Genomic DNA, 21990 nt, shown 5'->3' on the forward strand with positions numbered 1-21990 from the left:
GACTAGTGTAACCATGATGTTTAACAGGTACTTTTTTCCTGAGGAGAAATCCCATATGGAAAGGTCGAGGATGCTTGGCGTCTCCTGAGGTATTACTACTTGACCATGGCCCAGAATGCCATTGTCTTTCGCCAAATGTACTTACAGTTCTCAGATTATTAACCCGCAGCATAACAATTTGCATGTCTAGAACTAGTTGGCGGTGATTGGTCAACGATTTAGCTTTGGGAATACTTGAGTCTCTTCGTAGATTTGAGGTGCTGTCAATAAAACGGTTGAATATGTAAAATAAATCCCAAGGTGCAATACAGTTAACAACAGCCCACTAATTAAAGGGGGGCCGCACTCTTCACGAAGTGTTTTGCAAATCCGTGTGCAGCGACATCTTTATTTGACTTAGAAGTTAACCAACTCCCGTTGGTAGAAACGTTTTCTGAATTATCGAAATAGTTCCACGTTCAACAGGCGGTTTTGAAGAGCTTAACCTGCGATAAAGGCGTTTTTTCTTTTTTTCCTTTTTTTTAACTTTTTAAGTGCGAAATGCGGCTTGCTGGAGATACACACAAAACAGAACAAAACAAAACAAAACAGCCAATACACGTAGCAGGTTATCAAAAGCAGCGGGCTTACCTGTGATCAGATGAATTTATTCCACGATCATTTACTTTTTGTCTCGAACATGGTATTTGCCTCCATGTCAAGAAAATATAGAGCGCAAAAAGAAAAAAAAATTAGCCTGATTGTAGATTAATTCTGAGTAGTGCGATGTGTGGATCACTCATTTCACACTCGTGTTGTTATGTACTTGGCTGAATTTTCTTGATTATTCAAAAAAAAAACAGCATAACGGCTGCAAAGGAGATAAAACATTGGGTCGTAGCCTTGTAGTGGAGTGGACGTGTGCAAGAAAGCGGGGTTGACCAGGGATTTAATGAGCTCCCGATCAACGCGCTGCATTTCTTGCACAGATGACATACTGAAAATTTGCGTTTATTGCAACTCACGCAAAGCGTTACTTTAAATACAATGGTTAAGTGATACATTTTATCACCTCTCAATTTCAATGCCTTATAGCGTTGGCGTGTGTCCTATTGTTTGTGGAGGCAGAGCTTGGCATATGTTAATATTCTACCGGCAAATTCAAAAGAGTTTTGCTCTATTGTTTTTCTAGTCTCCGAGGCGAACGAAGGCTGAAAGATCGTTAGGAGTGTTCGAGAGTTGGACAGAACGACCACTTTGAAATATCATTTTCCGTTAAAACTTGGCATAAAGCTTCCCGGAACAACATGCATTCAAAGCCGTATGATAACCATTAAGTAGGGCACTTTAAAGGAGTAAAATTCTTCCTCCAAATATTTCCTCATATAATATTTTCCCTCAAATGCACCAAATTCAGGGAAAGAAAACGACTAAATCCACTTTTCGTAACATTTCAAAAAATGCCTCCTTTATTCCATCAATGTCTCATCTACAACAGCCATATGATAACCACTATGAAACACAAGTATGAAGCACGTAAACTCTAAAAAAGCATGCGTAGTCGGCCATTTTCTGCTCATTTTCTTTATTCTTTAACCATCGGCAGCCTAATTGAATTTGAATTTTGCACGCACTTTACATTTGAGTCCCGGATGTGTCACAGCATTCTGTGTGATGCAATTATTGCCTAACAGCCAGTAAACATTTTAAACTTAATTACTGGTCCAGAGGAGAGGAGATTTGTTTTTCTGAGTCTTAGTGATCCCCAAGACGAAAACAAAGGAAACATTAAGGTTGGAGGAAAACAAAACTAGCTGTTTCCCTATGGACCAGTCACTCTATAAACATTGAACCGTCGGAATTTGTGATTTTTTGACGGGCTTAAAACAATGTTTCAAGAAAAAAACACCCACCACATTTCTATGCTTACCATTGGCTATCTCTGGGAGGAATATGAAAAATTTCGATAGTTCATCATGTGCCACGACTGGCGCTACGTTAGTGCACGTTTCGTCTTAACTCTATTCAGGAATATGATTCCCAAGTTTCATAAAATCCTCAAGACTTCAACCTGGCCAATGACTATATGAGATTATGCAATATAATGCAATAATAATGCAATAATGTTGCATAATCTCAGAATGAAGTTCCATTGAAACAAGATTAATGTTTAAAAATGTCATATCCACCACCTACATGTGGTACAGTTAAATCTGTTGTTTAATAAGCCGCAATTGGGATCAATCAGAATATTTAATTATCGAATTTACCTCTGGAAATTATACTCATTTGTAATATTACTCTCACAATGTGCTATTTATACCTGTGGAAAGCATTCCACCCAAGTAACAGACAGAGCTCTTTTTTTTGTTTGTTTGTACTTACATGGATTTTCAATCTCGTAGAAAACACGGATGATCCTGTCATTTGCCAACGTTTGGAATTTAATCCATTAGAACAAGGTAATCTCTTGGGTCAGTTTAAAGACTAGTGTAACCCTGCAGAGAACTCCCATATGGAAAGGTCAAGGATGCTTGGCGTCTCCTGAGGCATTGCTACTTGACAATTATTGCCCAAGAGCCAGTGAACATTTCAAACTTAATTACTGGTCCAGAGGGAAGGGGATTTGTTTTTCTGAGAATCTCAATGATCCCCAAGACAAAAACAAAGGAAACATTGAGGTTGAAGGAAAAGAAAACTAGCTGTTTCCGTGTGGACCAGTCACTGTATAAACAATGGACAAATTTGCATTAAGTGAAGCCTTGGAGCCGACTGGCTCGTAGCTGCTGGAGCTCATCCCAGTTTGTGTAGCATGAAGCGGCTAGGAGTATCTCTAATCCACCTGTTTGGGATGCTAGTCCATTGCAGGTCACTCTCCTGCAATTTGGTAGGTTTCCGTAACAATTCGCCGGTACCCATGTATACTCTTTTGTGGAGAGAGTTTAACAAATCTGCTGGTGTTAATAAATGACTGCAACGGTGAGTAAGCAAAAAAAAATACTCATACTCGATGCAAAACAGGCCATTAATTAACAGGAGCGAATACATCCTGCAATAATCAAATGAAGGGAATGCCATTCATTACGTACGTGATATTCCTGTTATTTTCAAATCACCATAGTTTGCAGCGTGTTGTTGATCGGTGATTTTTTATTGAGCCATTGCATATGCAATATTTGCCACTAAAGAAACAGACGACTAGAAATTGACTTGCTCCAAATGATAGCCGAGACCTGGGCTAACTCTGAGGGCTAAAATAGATCAATGATGTTTTGGATGATTTGAAACAACATTGTCAGGGAAATCACAGCTACTGGAACAGGAAAAGTATTTTTGTAGATATTTTTGACACTATTATTACCAGCCTGAGGATCGCGTAATCGAAGTATTACTACCTAACCATTTTTGCCCAAAGGCGAGGCAAATGCACGTAAATATTTACCTTGACTTTGCCTTTGTAAATTTAAGCAATGTTCCTTGAGCCTGGGACTAACTTGGAACAAATTGTTTCGTCTAATTTTTAAAGCTACAAAATAAAGAAATACTTGTAAAAAAGAAAACATATGAGAACTTAATTTATCATTTGGTCAGCCACGTTAACTTGCCTACATGTTAAAAATTGTATAGCTTAGTAGCAATGTTTAGATATGTCATGTAGCATGATGAATATGATGAAAGTGTAAATGAGCCGACCATTTCTAACAATCGGAATATTTAATTATTAAATTTTTCTCTGGAAATTATACTTATTTGTTATAAAACTCAAACGCTGTGCTGCTTACACCTGTAAATGGTGTTCCTTACATTACAAATTAAAGACAGAGTTCTTCCTTTTTCGTTTGCACTTACATGGATTTTTTGATCCTGTAGATGATATTGTGGACAGCCATGAAGATTTGGAATGCTGTGAGTTTCAAAACTAGCATAATCCTGATATTTAACATAAAATATTTTTGAAGACCTGGTTAATCATTGCAGTTATATACTCAACAAAAGCAGCTGTGCAGCTGTTAAGCTGTGTATAACTGCAATGATCAATCATTTCTTCATATATTTCTCCACCATTCAAATATATCATCTTTTATAAGGTTGCTTGTCTATAATTTTTTTGATACATTTCTCGTAATTCGTTCCTCAGCCAGCTGAAAACCACACTTCTCACACATCGCTGGGAGCCATGCTAAGCCAAACCATACAAATGTACAACGCAAAGAGTTGAGAATATAGGAAAAATCAACTATAACACACTTTCTACATGCACAAAAACTATTTTGATGGCAAAACTAAACATGTAATGATCGAAATAGGGTTCCTTGAATGTCCAACTCAACACGAGAAAACAAGCTGTTGGCATAAACAACAGAGAATCAAAAGCAATGTCAATGTCCATCCGTAATTGACTTTGAACAAGTAGAAGCGAATCTAAAGACTCATTTAGTACGCTGGACAAAACTGTTTTGGATCGACGTTTTACAGCAAAAAAGTTAAAACAAGCAAGGTGATGCAAATAATTCTTTGGTTGTCTTAGACCTTATTAAATTCCACACATGGAAAATAATTTTTATATAGATCATGCAAGGAAGGCTTGCATTACAGCGTATCTAAATTTGCGGACGGAATCACAAAAGTATGGAAAATTGCGCAATTTCTAAGATAAAAATTGTTATGGTTTACATCGGCTTATGGTACTTTGCGAAATGAAACGAAACGGTACTTTGCGAAACATAGGCCGTGAAAGACAGAGACGATGTGGTGTCGAGACTATTACGAGTTCACATAAGAAACAAACACTTCACATGGGTTCACAATATTTTCGCCATAGTTTTCCGCTGCTGGCTATTGGCTTTACTTTGCTATGCTTAAATTAAAATTTGGGTCCGAGTTTGGTGCGAAGTCCACATTTAATTTTAATGAGCTAGGCGGAAAGGCAAAACAGGCATAAGTCAATAAGTCAGGTATAAGTCAGGTTTGCGTGACGGATAGATGTGATGCCTGAAAGGAAATGAAGAGTCATTTCTAATTTAAGCATGAAGTTATCCTTCCGCAGATCTCTACATAGAATATAAATAGTGACGACTTTCTTGGACACTGTAGTGTACAAAGGTGACAGATTCCTCAAGGAATCTATACTTGATGTGTGAACACATTTCAAACCTTCAGAGACCTTTCAATACACGAATTTTTATTCGTGTCACCCGCCAGGTGTCACGAAAGGCTTTATTAAAGGGGAAGCATTAAGGCTTCTGAGAACAAATTCCTCACAACTTATCTTCGAGGAAAACATTAGAAATTTTGCCATACGCATTAAGAATAGAGGTTACCCAGCAGCAACAGTAGAAAAACATTGCTCAGAAGTCAAATTTTTGGAAAAAACATCGCTGACAAATGAGAACAGAACCGCACAAAAGAAAATTCTACCCTTTGTCACACAATACCACCCGGCGTTGCCCGACATAAAAGAAACACTCATGGGGAAATGGCACTTGATACAGAATCAACCACAATTAAGAAATATCTTCAAGGAGCCACCCCTTCTATCATATCGCAAAGGAAAATCCCCAGTAAAAAGACATCCTTGTCAAAGCTAAGCTATAAAGGCTATACAACCTTGCAAACTGCAGGAGTCGTGCTGGCCCGTCAACACTTTCAAAACTCGACTTATACCTGTTTTGCAATCAAAACGAAAAAAATTGCGTAAAAAAATAATTTTTGATTTATCGAACTTAAAACAATATTTCTGTAACTAGTGCCCATAGAGCTTCATTCTGGGCGAGTTTGAAGAAATTCGATAGTCTGATATTTCGTGAAGCTGCTCTTAATGATCACCAAGACAAAAACAAAGGAAACATTGAGGTTGGAGGAAAAGAAAACTAGCTGTTTGCCTATGGACCAGTCACTCTATAAACAATGGACAAATTTGGATTAAGTGAAGCCTTGGAGCCGACTGGCTCATAGCTGCCAGAGCTTATCCCAGTTTGTGTAGCATGAAGCGACTAGGAGTATTTCTACTCCCCCTGGACGGGATGCTAATCCATGGCAGGTCACTCTCATGGAAGTTGTTAGGTTTTCCCAACAATTCGCCGGTACCCATTTATACTCCTAGGTGGAGAGAGGCACTGTGAGAGCTAAGTGTCTTGCCCAACAACAAAACACAATGTCCCCGGCCTGGGCTCAAACCCGGACCGCTTGATCTGGGGACGAGCACGCTAATAATAAGGCTATTGTGGCTCCACAAATTTGCATTACAGAACTATAAAAATAACAAACGCTGAACATCAGACCTGGGGTCAATTTAATAAAACTTTTTCGTAAGTCATCTAATCAACAAGTCACACCATCGTATTTACAAGCGCAGAGAAAAACGAGTTTATTAAAAATCGTTGCAAGTGTCCAAACTTGTAATTACAGGTGTATCACTACATGAGTAAAACATGATAAGAATCAAATTTAATTAAACTTTTACAAGAGTCCTACTTTTATTTTTACGAGAGTCCAACTCGTAAATCACAACTGCAAAATACAAGTCGCATTGAATTTGCAATGATTGAGTAAGACTTCTGAAACACATGTATTTGGAGTGTCAAAACATGTCTTCTTTTAGTGAAGAGGAACTCCACAAGCTCCTGAGATGTCAAGTTATCTGCCAACCTGGGAATTTTAAGGAAAGTTGGTTTTTTTTGAGATCGAAAATCCAAGGGAATTTTAAGAGAAGTTTCTTCTCCCTGTGGATGCTTTCATCCACCTATTGGAATTTTAAATAGGCCTGCAGATTTTGAAAGGGCAGCAGAGATATTAAAATTTGCATTTGTTAAAATACACGTGCATTCAAGCGGATTTTACAATATTGTAAGGCTACAATTGTAATTCACACTTGTATCCTGACTTGGGATACACATGTACGTTCCAGTGTAACAAATACTTTTATTGAATCCTTGTATTTACAAGCTGGACTTTACACATTCAAATTATGCATATAAAAACTTTAAGTGTATTTTTTTTTAATTGACCATTGTGTCCCATTACTCTGATCTTAAAAGACTGAGCACCAGTAAAACTTCTGAAAGTATTACTCTGTTATTCTGTCTCTCTAAAAAGGATATTCTTCGTAAAAAATAAATAATAACACAGTTTTCCATTTATTCTTTTTTTTTAGCAACTGCATCGCCCAGAGAAGAGGTGAGAGCTAAAAGTAATGATTATTCATGTACAATACAGATTTTACCCTTTTTCACATAGCTTATTTTCCTTTCAATAATAATACTTACACTGTTTGTCGTAGGATTGTCCCTTAACATAAGTCTCCGAAAGAATGGTGGTACTTCATAGCAATATCTCCCAGTTCATGAGTTTGACTATTCCGTCCACCTGCCTCCTTCACAGTGGAATAAATACAAATATGAGATACATTTTTCATATCATAGGTGCAATATTTTTGATCGGTGTATTTTCAGTATTTCACTCCTGATTTGTACTTTTTTGTTTTATGCACACTCCTCAAAGGCTTGTGAATCAACTGAACAACCAAGTCACAAGCTGTGGGATATTTTACAATATTGCAGCACTGTGCAAACATGTTGATATATTTTGTTGAACTCAAAATCCTAATCTTTACTATAATAGGGTTACTAGGAATTTCTTTATGAAACATTGTTTCACTTTTAAGTTAGCTAAAAAGTTTTAAGGCCCAAGTAACTATAGGACTGAGTAAGTGAAACAACAATCTAATAGAATCTATTAACTTCAGATTAAACGTGTGAAGCTGAAAAGAAGCAGCAAGCAAGAGGAAAAAGAAGTATGTACCTAACACATTTGAAAGTTATATTTTTGTAACGGTAGGTTTTTCCTATCTGAGTGTATGGGGAACGGTTAGTCACTGAATGCGTGATGACGAGACAACTGCGACGATACTTGCGGGGGAAAATTAGACTCAAATGGGGCACTCGCTTGCAAGGAAGAGCCGTTACACTCTTGGGTGCCGGGATCTAACCACAAACTGGACGGACAGCAACAGCAACAAGTCAGCTTGGTTCCAACAGCAGTTTATTCATAGGTAGAACGTAATCAAAAAACCTTTACAAATGTGGTCACTTATATGATTCGTACACGCGTCTATTGTTAAAAAAGTATAATACGTGTGCTAACACTAGGATGTGAAAAGTAATCATAACAGCATACAAAGTCTTTTGAGGATAGCGCAACCAAATAAAAATTAAAACTTAACTTTCCGAGTTCATTGTTAAAAGTGTTCGTTGCTTGGCGGAGAAAGTTACAACTAAAATTACACGAAATTGAAAAGTACCAAACGAAATTAAAACTAGTGAATAGCTAATAAATTCTGAAGTGTTAACTAGCGGTTTTCTGCTGCTCAATCACACTCTTTTACAAATTAAGTAACTAAACATTAATTAAACAACTAGATGTGTCAACAACTGTATTCATACTTAAAACGCGATGAATCAGCAACCAACAGGTTGTTAGTTAATCCTATTGAAGTAAACAACAGCATGAGTTCGGCGCGGAACTTATTTAGCAAAGTAATCGAAAAACTAAATTAACTACTGACAAAATGTAACACTTTCTAGAAATGCGCAAGCGCGGAACTCTTAAGCAATTAGCTACGGTGATAAGCCAAAACAACTGCTATTACTGAAAATAAATATCATGAAAACTTTGGAAGTAAAATAAATATCACGAAAATTTCGGAAGTAAAAAGGAACAACCTATTATTTTAAATCACGCCTTTTTGTAATTTCGAGTAATACATCAACCAAATAATAGGTCAACAGGTTATTTTTGGCTAATTAGATGCTGTTGGCTTTTGTAAGTGTTTTTAAGTGATTAACACGCTAAATACGGAAAGAGCAAATTGAATAAATAGAAATTTCAACAAAGCAAAGCGAATTCCAAAATAGCCAATATTAAGACTAAGAGAAAGATTATAAGTTAAGCAAATACCCAATACTAAGGGGCAAAACACAATTATACTGATACTAACCTTATGAAACGAATAAAACTGAATAAAGAAGAAACGGCTAACATAACACGGCTAACACAATTACAAAAGTACAACGATATAATGTTCTTTGAGCTTACGGCGACTTGTAAGAGTTCCTCGTCTATTCCCCTGTCACATTTTGCAGGCATTACCTTAGGTGGAGCGAGAAGATGGGCAAAAGGAAAAGGGCATGTAACAAGGATTTAGGGCAGGGGCAAGCACTGTTTTTTTTTTTTGTCGTGGATACACGAAGCGTAGAAATGACTATTGTTATTCTTTTTTGCCATTATTGCTGTTATTTGTACTGCTCACCGACTGACAGAACACTTTGCACAGCAAAACATAACTAAATGAAGGCATTATATTCCTAGTTGGGCCTTTAATTTAATGATGGTATGATAATAATTAAAAATCTTTTAAGAGCGTCACTTAAATCGGCTTTCAGGAGGTTGTCAAACAAAAAATCAAAATAATAGTTAAAAGTGAAAAGATAAAATAGCAAATGCTAAAAACTAACTCACATTATCTTATTACAAGAAGTTGAAAAAAAAATTAACAAAAAACACTAGGAATATATCGCTAGTAAAAACTCAGCGATGTTGTGCTTAAAGGTTTGAGAGCGTAAATCCGCAAATATCGAGAATCGGCCAACAGAAGCGAAATAACGGATTTTTTCTTATTTGGCCATGAGAACCCTTTTGGTGAACTATTTTCGGAAATGATATCAAAAGGTTTGATTTCCTTTTCGTTTCTTCAAAATTTGCAAAACTTGAAAATTCGGCCACAGGGCCTTCAGCAGCAGTCATGAGGCTTGAAATTTGACACATATTTAACATCCTCGTATGGACTTACCAAATGTTGTATTAACATGTCCTTTCCACAGTTTGTGGGGCATCTCTTGAACTTTACTTGGGACTAAATTTTGTTTAAAAATGTTTCCTTTTTCAAAATAGTTAACCTTCAGAAGCTGAACCATTTACGGACCTAAAGTGATAAGGCTAATATTAACTAACTTTGAACTTGTCAAATGTTCTCTGTTATATTACAGTTAAGTAAATAAAAACAACCAAATCAAAGCAGGTTCCTTATTCTACTTGCTTGGAAAAAATTACAGGTGGCCCGTAAAATCTGTTCCATCGAGAGAATTTTCTGTGAGGGACTTATATCTCACTAATTTATTTAATTGTTAATTGTTACTTTTTATTATTTCCGACTTTTTTAATTTCATACATTGCCACAAAATCTTCTAAGGTAAAGAATTGAAATAACTCCAAGAAAAGAAGCTCAAACAAGTTTTTACAACTCAGCATATCAACAGACCTATCTGTTTCAATTTCACGCGGTAGTGAACTTGACTATGGCTTCAATGGATCCTTTTTGACATGCGTCTTATGCAAAATAATTAATACTTTTGTTTTAATGAGTGCAGATAGCCACTCAAGCAATGTAAATGCAAAATTCGTGAAACGTGAACGGGATATCCTTAAAACACAGACAACAATTACAATCAAATTAAACAAGGAATGTAACGCTAAACTTCACAGTGTCACTGCCACTAGTAAAAACCTGCCTGCTTTGCTCTGGCTACAAAGGCCCTATATAGGGGACTGCTCCTCTTCAAAATGATTCTCTGTTATCAAGGGTCTCCATATTCAGAGACAACCAGTCACTGTGTTAATTTTTGTCCTAGTCTGGCCTGGCCACAACACTTTTTGTTACCCTTAAATCTTCAAAAAACAGATACTTTAAGGGCAGGGCAATTCCTCATCCTTACCTGTTGTCCTTCTTTGTTGTGTCTTGGCTCTGCAATGCAACAGTATTTTCTCCTAGCCAAACCACGTGCGGGGCCATTTTTCTATTTCTGGTCCGGCCATTACCTCACCTGGTCCGGTCACCTGGTTTAGCTCAGGCTCCGTACCGCAATATCAAATCGTGCTTTAGAAGCAAGCTGATTGAGCATGAAAAAAACAAAGTCAGGATATTTTGACACAAGAATTACGTTTAGATATCTACTATTTAACTTGCTTCATTGAGTAACCTCTTTATCCAAATGCCTGTTGTTTGCCTCATCTTTAAAGTTTCTTTGTAAGTCAGTAACCATAGCTTTTTGTCAGTGTTTGCATAGTTTGAAATGGTACATAGCTGATTATTTATTATCTCATGAGAACGAGTACGAGCGTGAGCCTTCTTATTTGGCAGGCTTTCAAGCACAAAACACAGCATTATGTGTATTACATTGTTCACGAAGATCGAGAGAAAGCCCTTCTTCCTCTCGTGACATTTCACGACCTTTTATATAAATTAACAATGCATGTCCACGTTAGCACACTATATATGGTTAAACCACTTATGTTTGCTAGCAATTAGTTACATCCCGGTTTGCTTGCACTTATTTCCATTCGAGTTTCCTTGCCATTAGCTTTCATTTTATGCTTTAGGCGACGCTGTTTCACATATACTCAGGCTCGCAGTATTTGATTTCAAAAATTCAATTACTTTTAGTTCAATTCCTTGTAGTGGTTAGGTGGATTCATCCTGAATCATGTGTCCTGGGTGCTGCATGTTGAATTTTTTCGCCTTATTTTGGAATCAGAAAAAGTAATCTTTATTTTGTTTCTGCCGACTCCCGAATTTGACGATTAATGTCACAGAGGAAAGAAGGGCCTTCTCGTCTATCCCTTCAAGTGACTACTGTCACATTTTTCATCCTCAGTTTCACGCTCTACGCTAGAAACGCGTAAGACTATGACCCCCTATGAGATTTGGCAATGAAATATGACGACGACAAAGACGATGAAGAAGAACGGCTGGCATTTTATAACTCGGGCTTTCATATGGAAATTCAATTGCTTTTAGCTAGCCCAAGTAATTAACCTGCTTAACTGTGTATAAGCTGCAGCTGCAAAGTTGCATTTACCTCAGTTGAATGTGATGAGCCAGCTATTGCAAGCAGGCGCTAATTTTTCAACCTTCTGATGTACAAGATGCTTATGTAAAACTGGCAAGACCGCAACGGAGGGTATCCTAACCTGAAATATTTCACACCAAGCTTTTAATTGGACTTTGTGAGACCTATTAATCTGATTTGTTTGTAGATACTGATTTTAACTACACTGCATACTGATAAAAGTACAAAATAGCCACAAAAATGTTTTATTTTTGAAATAAATTTTTGCACTTTTGTCAAACAACTTGCTCTGTGAAATTGCCAACATGTGGTCTTCTGTTTACCTTCTCCTCCCCATCCCCAACACAATGTGATGTTGATCCAGCTAAAGTAGCCCACTATTCTAACATTACTTTGGGGGGGAGAAGGGCTCGGAAAATTCAATAATGACTTCTCACTAAAATAATGTGTCACCATTTGGCATTTTCTCAAGTGTCCTAAGGACTGTTGGACAAGATGGCAGGTTTCAGCAGATTTTCTGAAAGTACTAAGACAAGTTAACAGAGCAAATCCACATGGCAATATGGTTCACAAAAAAGTGGCAGCTAATTAGAAAGTCTCATCACCAAGTGAAACCAGCGACTCATCCTCCCTCACTTGTAATGAGGACCTAGTGTTGTATTTACACACTAAGCAATACCCATTTAAACCCCATTTGCAAAGATTCCTTTTGTACAGCCTCAACAGTCACATTTTCCTCCTATCTTGAACCTTTGGCAACAGCATTTTGAAGTCATAGTTACATACTTAAGGTTGATTTTCTTGCAGACTGGTTGCCGCTGTAGGAATAAACGATGCGTGTCCTGTAGATGTGTTAGGGCCAAACGGCCTTGCACAGCAAAATGTGATTGCTGGGGCCAGGAGAGTTGTGAAAATAGATCATTCCAGGTACGGTATAGTACGTATTGTAGTTTAGGGTTACCTATACCTTGAAGCACTTCTCGACCAAACGATGTTGCGTGTCTGCTTATACTGTAGATACCTAAACCTCTATATCAAATTAAAGCTTGAAGAGCTGGGTATCAAACTAAACCAAGTATTTAAAATAAAATAAATTGAGAGATTTTTCACCTCCTCTAAATGTGAGCATCCGAATCACCTTTTGGTCCCTTTTGAAAGCTACAAGTCAAAGCCAATTTGTTTGTTTGCCCTCAAATTTGGCCAGTAGATAGTTTGACATATAAACAACATAGATATGACTGCGAAATTATTTTTTTGAAAGATTTTTCTCCGACAGCGATTTTTCTATGATCAGTCCATAATTTTTCAATGCTGTTTGGAAAATGTGTAACTTTTCACTGAAATTGAATATGGCAAATCCCACATACTTTTTAGACGACAAAATTTGCTTCGACTTGCAGTTTTAGCCTTTAAAAGGTGACTCGAACGCTCAAATTTAGAGGTCTTAAGAAATTCAACAATTTATTTTATTTCTAAATTATTGGTATAGTTTGATACCCAGCTTTATAAGCCTTAATTTGATATAGGGCCTTGAATAAATATTCTATAGTTAAACTGGATGCGCTACATCGCTTGGATGTGAGACACCTCTAAAGGTATTCAGTAACCTTAATTATCTCAATATGCTTGAGTTATTTAGTAAGTCGCTTAGTAGTAGGTGTTGCAGTCCACAAATACCGGCAAATTTGTGACTCAAGATTCACCATGATAATCTTTAACTGACCGTCCCACGCACCACAAAATCTATTTTTAAACATACGCGAGACACTGGTAACGCGAATCGAAGAGAATATGTTATACACAAAAGAATTGCTGAGTCAATGAATCTTGAAGAACTGACACTCCGAGATGAAGAGATGAAGAAAGAAGGAGAAAAGAATACCCTTCTATTGAGGGTAAGACGTCTAAAAAGTCCCCAAGTGCGTGGTCGTTCAAAGATTATCCTTGCGAAGCGTGTGGTAAAACGTTTACGCAATGTCACACACTTCACACTCATAAAAAATATCATTATAAAATGTTAGAAACAGAAAAAACGGCCAAAAGAAAAATGCCCAAACTGCGGCAAAATGTTGTGTAAAACGACAGTTTATCGATACAGAAAAAAAGATGTCCAAAACCGAGGAAACGTCAGTTTAACATTCATGATCTACTTGTATAAACAACGATGGGTCATGGGCGAAGAGGACCAATTGATCAAAGCCAAAATAAGCCAAAAATTTGCAAGGATAAAGAAAGAGGAGAAGCGCAGAGGTGGACTTTTGATATACCAAGTACTGATGAAAAAGATGTGTTATTTTTATCAGATGATGTTGACATGATGAAACAGATGAGCCCCCAGCAGCTTGCTGAATTTATTCTCCAATCAAAGTAGCTGTGAGCCACTGAACTTGGAAAATAAATTATGAAAGGGTGTTATAAGGCATTGCTCATTAAGGAACTACTTGTGATGTGAGAGCAGACTAGCTTTCGAACAAGCCCATAAAGCCTCTTTCCATTCAGGAGCGTGTTGTGATATTTGCAAAATGAAACGGTTCAACGTTAAGAAACTGTTTGTTACTCAGGCCTACCTACATGTTTTACGTTACATATATCTGTACATGTCTTCCTGGTGCTGTAGTCAAAACCGCAAGATCATTTTGTTTGGTCAAAAGTGATGTATAGACTCAGAGTAATGTCCAATGCTTGCTTATATCCAGCTCTCAGTTGGCTTAAGACTGTTAGATTCAAGCATGGATTTCGTTCGATAAAATCCTTTTAATAATTATTTATTAATATTTTCTAAATATATTGAACTAGTCAAGAAAGTTGACCAAAAAGTGAAGATTGGCCGATCAAGATGAGCAGTGCTTTTATTGGGAACGTAGTTTTTCTTTTACACCAAATCCACTGAAACATTTACAGATTTATCATAAATTGTTTAAAAACCCCATTTGTAAAGATTCCTTCTGTACAGCCTCAACAGTCGCCTTTTCCTCCTATCTTGAACCTTTGGCAACAGCATTTTTACTTTATAGTTACGTACTTAAGGCTGATTTTCTTGCAGTTTGGTTGCCAGTGTAAGAAGAAATATTGTACGTCTTGCCAGTGTGCAAGAAACAGCTGGCCTTGCACACCGAAGTGTTTGTGCTGGGGTAGTGACAGATGCAAAAATATATCCCAGCAAGATCTAAAACCTGTACAAAGTGTCATAAGACAGGAGATTTTGCCTCAGTCTGCAGAACAAAGAGTAAACAAGAGAAGAAGAAAAAGAACACACAGAAACAAGATGGACAGGGAAAAGTTAACTGCATGGAGGATGGTGAAGATGATGAATGTGCTTTTACTGTGGCATTCAGTAAATCATGGGACCGGAGTGGATCAGAGATGGTTGATTTACAAGTTGGAGGAGTCATTCTTAATGAAGTTGTCATCGACTCAGGATCATCATGTAATATCATTGATCAGAAGACAGGGGAAGAATTGAAACAAAAAGGAGTAAAGTGCAAGTCAGTGAAGACAAATCAGCAAAAATTGTATCCTTATGGAACTTCAGAACCACTGGACACGCTGGGAAAGTTTGAGGCATCAGTAAACCTAGCTGAAAAATATGTCACAGCTGAATTTATTGTCATCTGCAATGAAGGCAGGCCGATAATGGGCAGGAAGACAGCCATGGAGTTGGATGTACTAAGACTGGGACCACAACTTAATGCCATAAGTGCACCAGACCTTGTTGATAAATACAAAGCATATTTTGAAGGAGTAGGCAAGTTAACTGACTATCAAGTTAAAATTCATGTGAATAAACAAGTTAATCCAGTGGTTCAGCATCCCAGGAGAGTGCCATTTAGTTTGAGAGAGAAAGTAAAGAGCAAGTTGCACGAGTCAGAGCAGCTGGACATTATTGAGAAAGTAAAAGGACCAACACCTTGGGTCAGCCCAATAGTAGTAGTTCCCAAACCTTCTGGTAAGATTCCATCATGCATTGATATGCGCAGGAAAAATGAAGCTATTATGAGAAAAAAACATCCAATTCCACCATCAATGAGGTCCTCCAGGACATGCCCAAAGCAATGTGTTCTCTAAGTTAGACCTTAAGTGGGACTATCATCAACTGGAACTGAGTGAAGAATCACGTGACATCACAACATTCTTAACACATGCTGGACTTTATCGCTACAAGAGATTGCAGTTTGGCATAACCTCTGCTCCTGAGATCTATCAGCATGCTATCCAGCAAGCTCTGCATGGATGTGAAGGAGTGCGAAACATATCTGATGATATCATTCTTCATGCTAAAGATGACCAGCAACATGATGAGAGGCTCGAGAAAATGTTAGAAAGATTGCAACAAAGAGGTTTGACCTTGAATGGTACGAGTTGCAAGTTCAAGATGCCCCAGTTAGAATTCATGGGATACCTATTGTCTACACATGGTAATAAACCAACAGAATCCAAAGTTGAAGAAGTAGTCAATGTCAGAGAACCTGAGTCTGTAGCAGAAGTGAGAAGTTATATGGGACCTGTGAATTTCAGTGCCAAATTCAATCCAAATCTGGCCACAGCTGCAGAACCACTTCAACAGCCGACACGAAAAGGTGTAACTTCAAATGGGGTGAGAGGCAAGAAGAACCATTCAAGGTTCTCAAGGAAACACTAGCAAGTGTTGAAACATTAGCTTGCTATGACAAGGATGCCAAAACAGGAGTCCTTGCTAATGCAAGTCCAGTTGGACTGGGCACTGTTCTTGTTCAAGAACAAAATGTATCCGGTCATTTCGCGCGGTGGCCTCATGGCCTCATGGTTAGTGCGCTCGTCTGTGGATCGAGCGGTCCGGGTTTGAGCCCTGGCCAGGGACATTGTGTTGTGTTCTTAGGCAAGACACTTTACTCTCACAGTGCCTCTCTCCACCCAGGTGTATAAATGGGTACCGGCGAACTTAATGCTGGTGGTAACCCTGCGATGGACTAGCATCCCATACAGGGGGGAGTAGAAATACTCCTGGTCGCTTCATGCTACAGAAACCGGGATAAGCTCCGGCCTGATGGGCCACTTGGTTCGCATGCAGACTTATTTCGCCAACATCTCGTTTGCCAACGTCTTAGGTCGATTCACCAACATCCTAAGTCGCTTCGCCAACATCTAAATAAAGTTTACCTTCACTTGTGTGTGTTGTCTTTTATTTCATTCCCTTACCTAGAGTTATTTTCCATGCAAGAGCACTTCATTATTTACTAAAACTAGGAGTTAAAAGTCTTCAGTAAAAATCTAAACAGTATTCAGCATTCAGTTATCACGTGCATGTGTGCAATTAACCTTTCTTGTCCTATTTGAAAAAAATCAAAAGTTTCGCTATTGTTTAGAATATGTGAAAAAGTCACAAGTCAAACTACAATTGAAACTAATTAGCGTCGTTTTTTAATCAGCTTCGTCTATGTGATTTTTGTTTTTACGCTTATTAGAATATGAATGTTTCCTGTTAACCAATCAGAACTGTGAATTTTATCACACTTACCTTTCTGATCCGATACCATAAGTATAAAAGGCCCCCCAAAATACAGGATCTTAATTCGAGCTTTAGAACAACTGAATTCAATTCTATCAACTTAACGTCATGAATATCTGCAACGTGTGTAGCTTCTCCTTTCGCCCACGCCAAGAAGGCCTCCAATGTGAAGGCTGCTACCAATGGCAACATCATACCTGCAATACTGGGATATCCCGAGCCCAGTACCGCGCCGCCGTACAGTCTGGAGAGGGAATCGACTGGAGTTGCCAGGTGTGCAAGGAGACACCATGCTTTGAGAGTACCAGAATAGAGGAAGATATGGACTCTTTGATCAATGACCCCTCAATGGTAAGTACAAGCACTTATGTTTATGTAACTTAGGTTTTTGTAAGTTACTTTTCGGTCTTAGAAGACTCTTAGATAAGTCTGTTACATTGTAAAGCGTAAATTCAATTTACAAACAAAAAAAATTGTCCTTAAGTACTGTTTAAGTTTTAGTCACATCTGCTTTAAGTAAAAAACACGAGCATTGACTGATTTGTCCTATCTTTTAGCTGTCTGCAAGCCCTCCTGAACCTGAGAGTTTTGAAGAGAGTGGGACGCCACTATTCTCAGATGAAAACACTTTTGGTGAGTTTTGGTTTTGTCAATACTGCCACTCTAACCAAACTGAGGACGAAAACCATTTCTTATTTCATTGTGATTGTTATAAAACTATTACGCAACGAATAACAAGTGACATTGTACTAAAATACCCATCATTCCATTTAAGGTTATACCATCCAGATATATGGAATAGCAATAAATTGTTGTTGTTGTAGTTTTGTTTTGGTTCTGTGAAATGTGTTAACGATTAACCAAACAGTTTTAAGTTACTTCTTATCCTAGCTTGGAAGCACTGAGGTTCTTTTACGCGGGCTTTTGCCGAAATGTATATACACCAGTACTTACATATTTTCTCTCTTTTAAACAGATGACACATCTTCAGAGCCACACTCAACAAACGAAGAACCGTCGATTTTAGAACCAGTTCCCAATAGTTACAGAGCTGGTAACTTTCCAGTTGGTCCAGCAAGGAACGAAATGTGGAAACACCAGCCTTGTCGACAGCCTCGGTTTCACCTACAACGTCCATTCCAGGCGTCCCTACACAACTTACTGGCAGTGTACAATGCGCCCAAAGGGAAATCCATGCAAGGCCTCAGTGACAGAGCGGGACAGGACCTTCCAACCAGGGAAGAGCATGCACAACCATGCAGTGGATATGGGAGCTGTTAACGCGGCCAAAATAATTGCTACCGTGAAGTCAAAAGCGTTGGAGGACAAATTCAAGCCAGCTTCAGCAATAGTAAATGAGGTATGTATAGTTTTAAATATTATTCTCTTTCTATTGACATTGAAATTTTTGGGAACATGAAATTATATCTCTCGGTATAAAATTTGAGTCAATCTCAGTCGAGTTTACCTCTCTGATCATTATTTTATTTAGGAGAATTTCTGTGGAATACACTTAACGAATTTCCTCACTTTCTGCTATTCAATTTACGGTAGAAAAGCCTGATTTCAAGTGAACAAGTGACAGAAATTGTTCTTGTGCTAAAACTTCAAACTTCACACGAAATTTCACATTGCAGAAACCATTTTGGAGAACTTAACTGGTGAAATAAATGCAACTAATGTACAGTAGTTCGAAAAAAAATTGTTCTTACATCTTTCTATCTGAGCTACTTGCCCATTGCCAAGATTTTTTACAAATCATTACTAGACAGTGCCCAAGCCGATTCAATGACAAGAGTTGCGTAAACAAACCCATTTGTAACCTGTAAAGCCAATTTACTGCAGGAAAAAAATTCACATGGTATTTGCCAGCTTAAGGTCGGTCTGTATAGTGAAAACTGTGAGCAAGGTCTTGAAAATGCTGCCCGAGGTTACAGGTCGAGGGCAGCATTTTCAAGCCCGAGGTCACAGTTTTTCACTATACTGACCGACCCTAAGCCGGCAAACAAAGTTAAATAACATATTTCAGTCTGCTAAATTATTATTATTATTATTATTATTATTATTTCTGTCTATAGGTCCTCTGGGAAGAACTGACTGAAGCCCCGTGTGCAGCCTTGCCCAAACCGGAATACATTGAAAGACAGGCCAACCGTCTACGTCAAAAAATCTGCCCAGAACACCCACGAGATCTTGACTTCGAGCTGGTTGATGAATGTCTACCCGATGGTTTCCTCCATGCTGACCTCAAAGTAAAGGATAGGTGCCAACTATTTCAAGACAGGAGCAGCTCAAAACCCTGGCCCATGCTAAGACCTGGTACATCGATGGAACGTTCAAGCTTGTTTGCCACCCTTTCAAGCAGCTCTTAACAGTAAATGCGTTTGTTAGATCTGGTGAGTATGCCAAGCAGGTGCCCCTAGCATACGTACCCATGTCCAGCAAGAAGGGAAAGGACTATAAAAAGGTACGTTCACTTTGCTTTAAAATGATATATATCAAGAGAAGATAACTTATTTCTCTTATATATATCTATATAACTTGCGAAATTCATATAGAGAAGGAAAGGCGTTATTAGCATATTGACTTTCTACAAACATTTACAAAACTACATGGAAAAGGAAAGACATTATTAGCATTAACTTTCTACACACATTTACAAAACTAGTCTCACCTTTCCAGTGTGTAAATCTCAGTATATGATATATACTATTGTTACATCATTTCTATTGTTACATTGTTCTTAGGTGCTCCAGAAGCTAATCCAACTGATGCCCAAGCTCACCATCAGGCAAGTCACCGTGGACTTCAAGAAGGCGCTGTGGTCGGCACTCCGAGCAGTCCTACTGACAGTTAAAATCCAAGGATGCGTTTTCCACTGGACACAAGCCGTCTGAAGGAAGGTATGTATTGCGTTTTAATTGTTGGGCAAAAAGCCACGAAAGTAAACTGTAATCCCCAATTCAGTTGCGAACACTAAACGACTAAACTGAGATAAAATCATAACGAGCAATTATGACAAGATACTCAAAACTTAATAGAACTTAAAAGGAGAGCCAACACGATTAGTTTCTGATATCATCTGATACTGTGGCAACTGTTAAAGCATTATCATTTATACTTTTTTGAGTACTTTTTTTAATTTTTTACTTTAATGTACAAGAGCTTGGCCTTCAGATGGCTTACTCTGGTGACAATGCAGTGTACAAGTATATCAGAAAGATCATGGCCCTACCATTCCTTCCGTGCCAAGAGATCCTGCCGATGTTCGTCCACCTCAAGGCCCAGGCCCAAACAGAGCAGCTGAGGAGTCTTGTCGATTAAATCAGGCGACGATGGATCGAAAGCCAGGTGTTTACTCTGAGAAACTGGTGCGTCTACAAACAGCCCATCCGGACCAATAATGAACTTGAAGGTTGGCATAACGCACTCAATCGCCAAGCGGGGGGACAATGTGGTTTGCCATTGTATTTATTAATCAAGTTGCTTGATAGGGAGGCAAAGCTTACAGCCGTGACAATCAGGCTTGTATCAGACAGTAAACTTAAATGAATTCAACATAGTGTCACTAGGAATATCCAGACTAAGCTATTTGCAAGCTGGGAAAAGTACGAGAACAACGAAAAGACTGCCGCCCAACTACTAAAGACTTGTTCTCGGCTTAACGGACCAGCTCGTGCAAACTAGAACTTCTCTGTAAATAGGATAAATTAATTGGTTTCAAATAAATATAGGTTTCAATCAGGTTTTGTAAATAGGTTTCATAGGATTTTTGTGCTTGTAAATATTTGATACTATATACTGTAATAAAATTGAAGAAGCTAGTCATAAAAGGGGATAAGTGACGATTTTGGTTGCTTTTCTTTTTTTTGCTCCAAATTAGCTGAATTTTTGCATGTGGTCTTCAATGTAATAGAAAGACATGTCCCTGTATTTTTGCCGCTGGTTTTTGCTTCACTTTATACCGACGCCGCTAGGAAAACCGAGTGGTTTTTTGCATACGCAATATCCCGAAAACGAAGCACAGTTTAGCAGAAAAACTATGGGACATTGCTAAACATACCGAAACAAAACTGCATGCGAAATTTGGAGTGTTTTCGACAAAGTTCACTTTTGATTAAAATACCTAATGCCCTTTTCCCGCCAAGGCTGCAAATAAACGAAGCCGGGCCTTTGTTATGATAAACAGAGCCAATCCTTTACTATAATAGCCAAGCCAAGCCTTTGTTATAAGTCGAAGTCTCGCCTCGGTTTATCATAACAAAGCCTCGGCCCGCCACAACCGCAAGGACTTTGATTTCACTTAGAAAGCAGCAAAATGTCAATTTCACGCAACGTATAAGTTCAAAAATGTTAATTTTAGGTCAAAAAAGGTTTAAATGTTGATTTCACGTTAACGCGTGACGGCAAGGAGGTTGATTTCACTTAGAAACCAGCAAAATGTCAATTTCACACAGCGCATAAGCTCAATGATGTTGATTCCAGGTCTAAATACGTTAAAATGTTGATTTCACGTTAACGCGTGACGGCAAGGATGTTGGTTTCACTTAGAAACCAGAAAAATCTCAATTTCACGCAGCACATAAGCTCAATGATGTTGATTCCAGGTCTAAATAGGTCAAA

General features: G+C 38.1%; 2 protein-coding genes and 1 long non-coding RNA gene across 4 annotated transcripts in view; 2 read left to right on the forward strand and 1 right to left on the reverse strand.

The window, feature by feature from the left end:
• LOC145496232 (uncharacterized) overlaps positions 1-21990 on the forward strand; it is a 448310-nt gene that overhangs the window by 150341 nt on the left and 275979 nt on the right. The gene's annotated exons all lie outside the window — the stretch shown is intronic.
• The window catches only part of LOC145496256 (uncharacterized), a 192459-nt gene continuing 171198 nt past the window's right edge, over positions 730-21990 (forward strand). Inside the window, exons 1-5 of one of the 2 annotated variants that reach the window (XM_081475953.1) lie at positions 730-2441; positions 3850-3885; positions 7133-7155; positions 7724-7771; positions 12690-13169. In XM_081475953.1, coding sequence (XP_081332079.1) covers positions 2288-2441; positions 3850-3885; positions 7133-7155; positions 7724-7771; positions 12690-12854 — 426 coding nt within the window. In that variant the 5' untranslated portion in view covers positions 730-2287 and the 3' untranslated portion in view covers positions 12855-13169. Of the gene's footprint in view, positions 2442-3849; positions 3886-7132; positions 7156-7723; positions 7772-12689; positions 13170-21990 lie in introns of those variants that run through there. The other variant, XM_081475954.1, reaches the window with a different exon arrangement.
• LOC145496263 (uncharacterized) overlaps positions 8894-21990 on the reverse strand; it is a 427898-nt gene continuing 414801 nt past the window's right edge. The window contains exons 14-15 of the long non-coding RNA XR_014050532.1: positions 11892-12003; positions 8894-10922 (exon numbers count right to left, since the gene is read on the reverse strand). This is a non-coding gene — a long non-coding RNA (uncharacterized LOC145496263). The remainder of the gene's footprint in view (positions 10923-11891; positions 12004-21990) is intronic.

This window comes from Orbicella franksi, chromosome 8 (genome assembly GCF_964199315.1).
Source record: "Orbicella franksi chromosome 8, jaOrbFran1.1, whole genome shotgun sequence".
Classification (NCBI taxonomy): domain Eukaryota; kingdom Metazoa; phylum Cnidaria; class Anthozoa; order Scleractinia; family Merulinidae; genus Orbicella; species Orbicella franksi.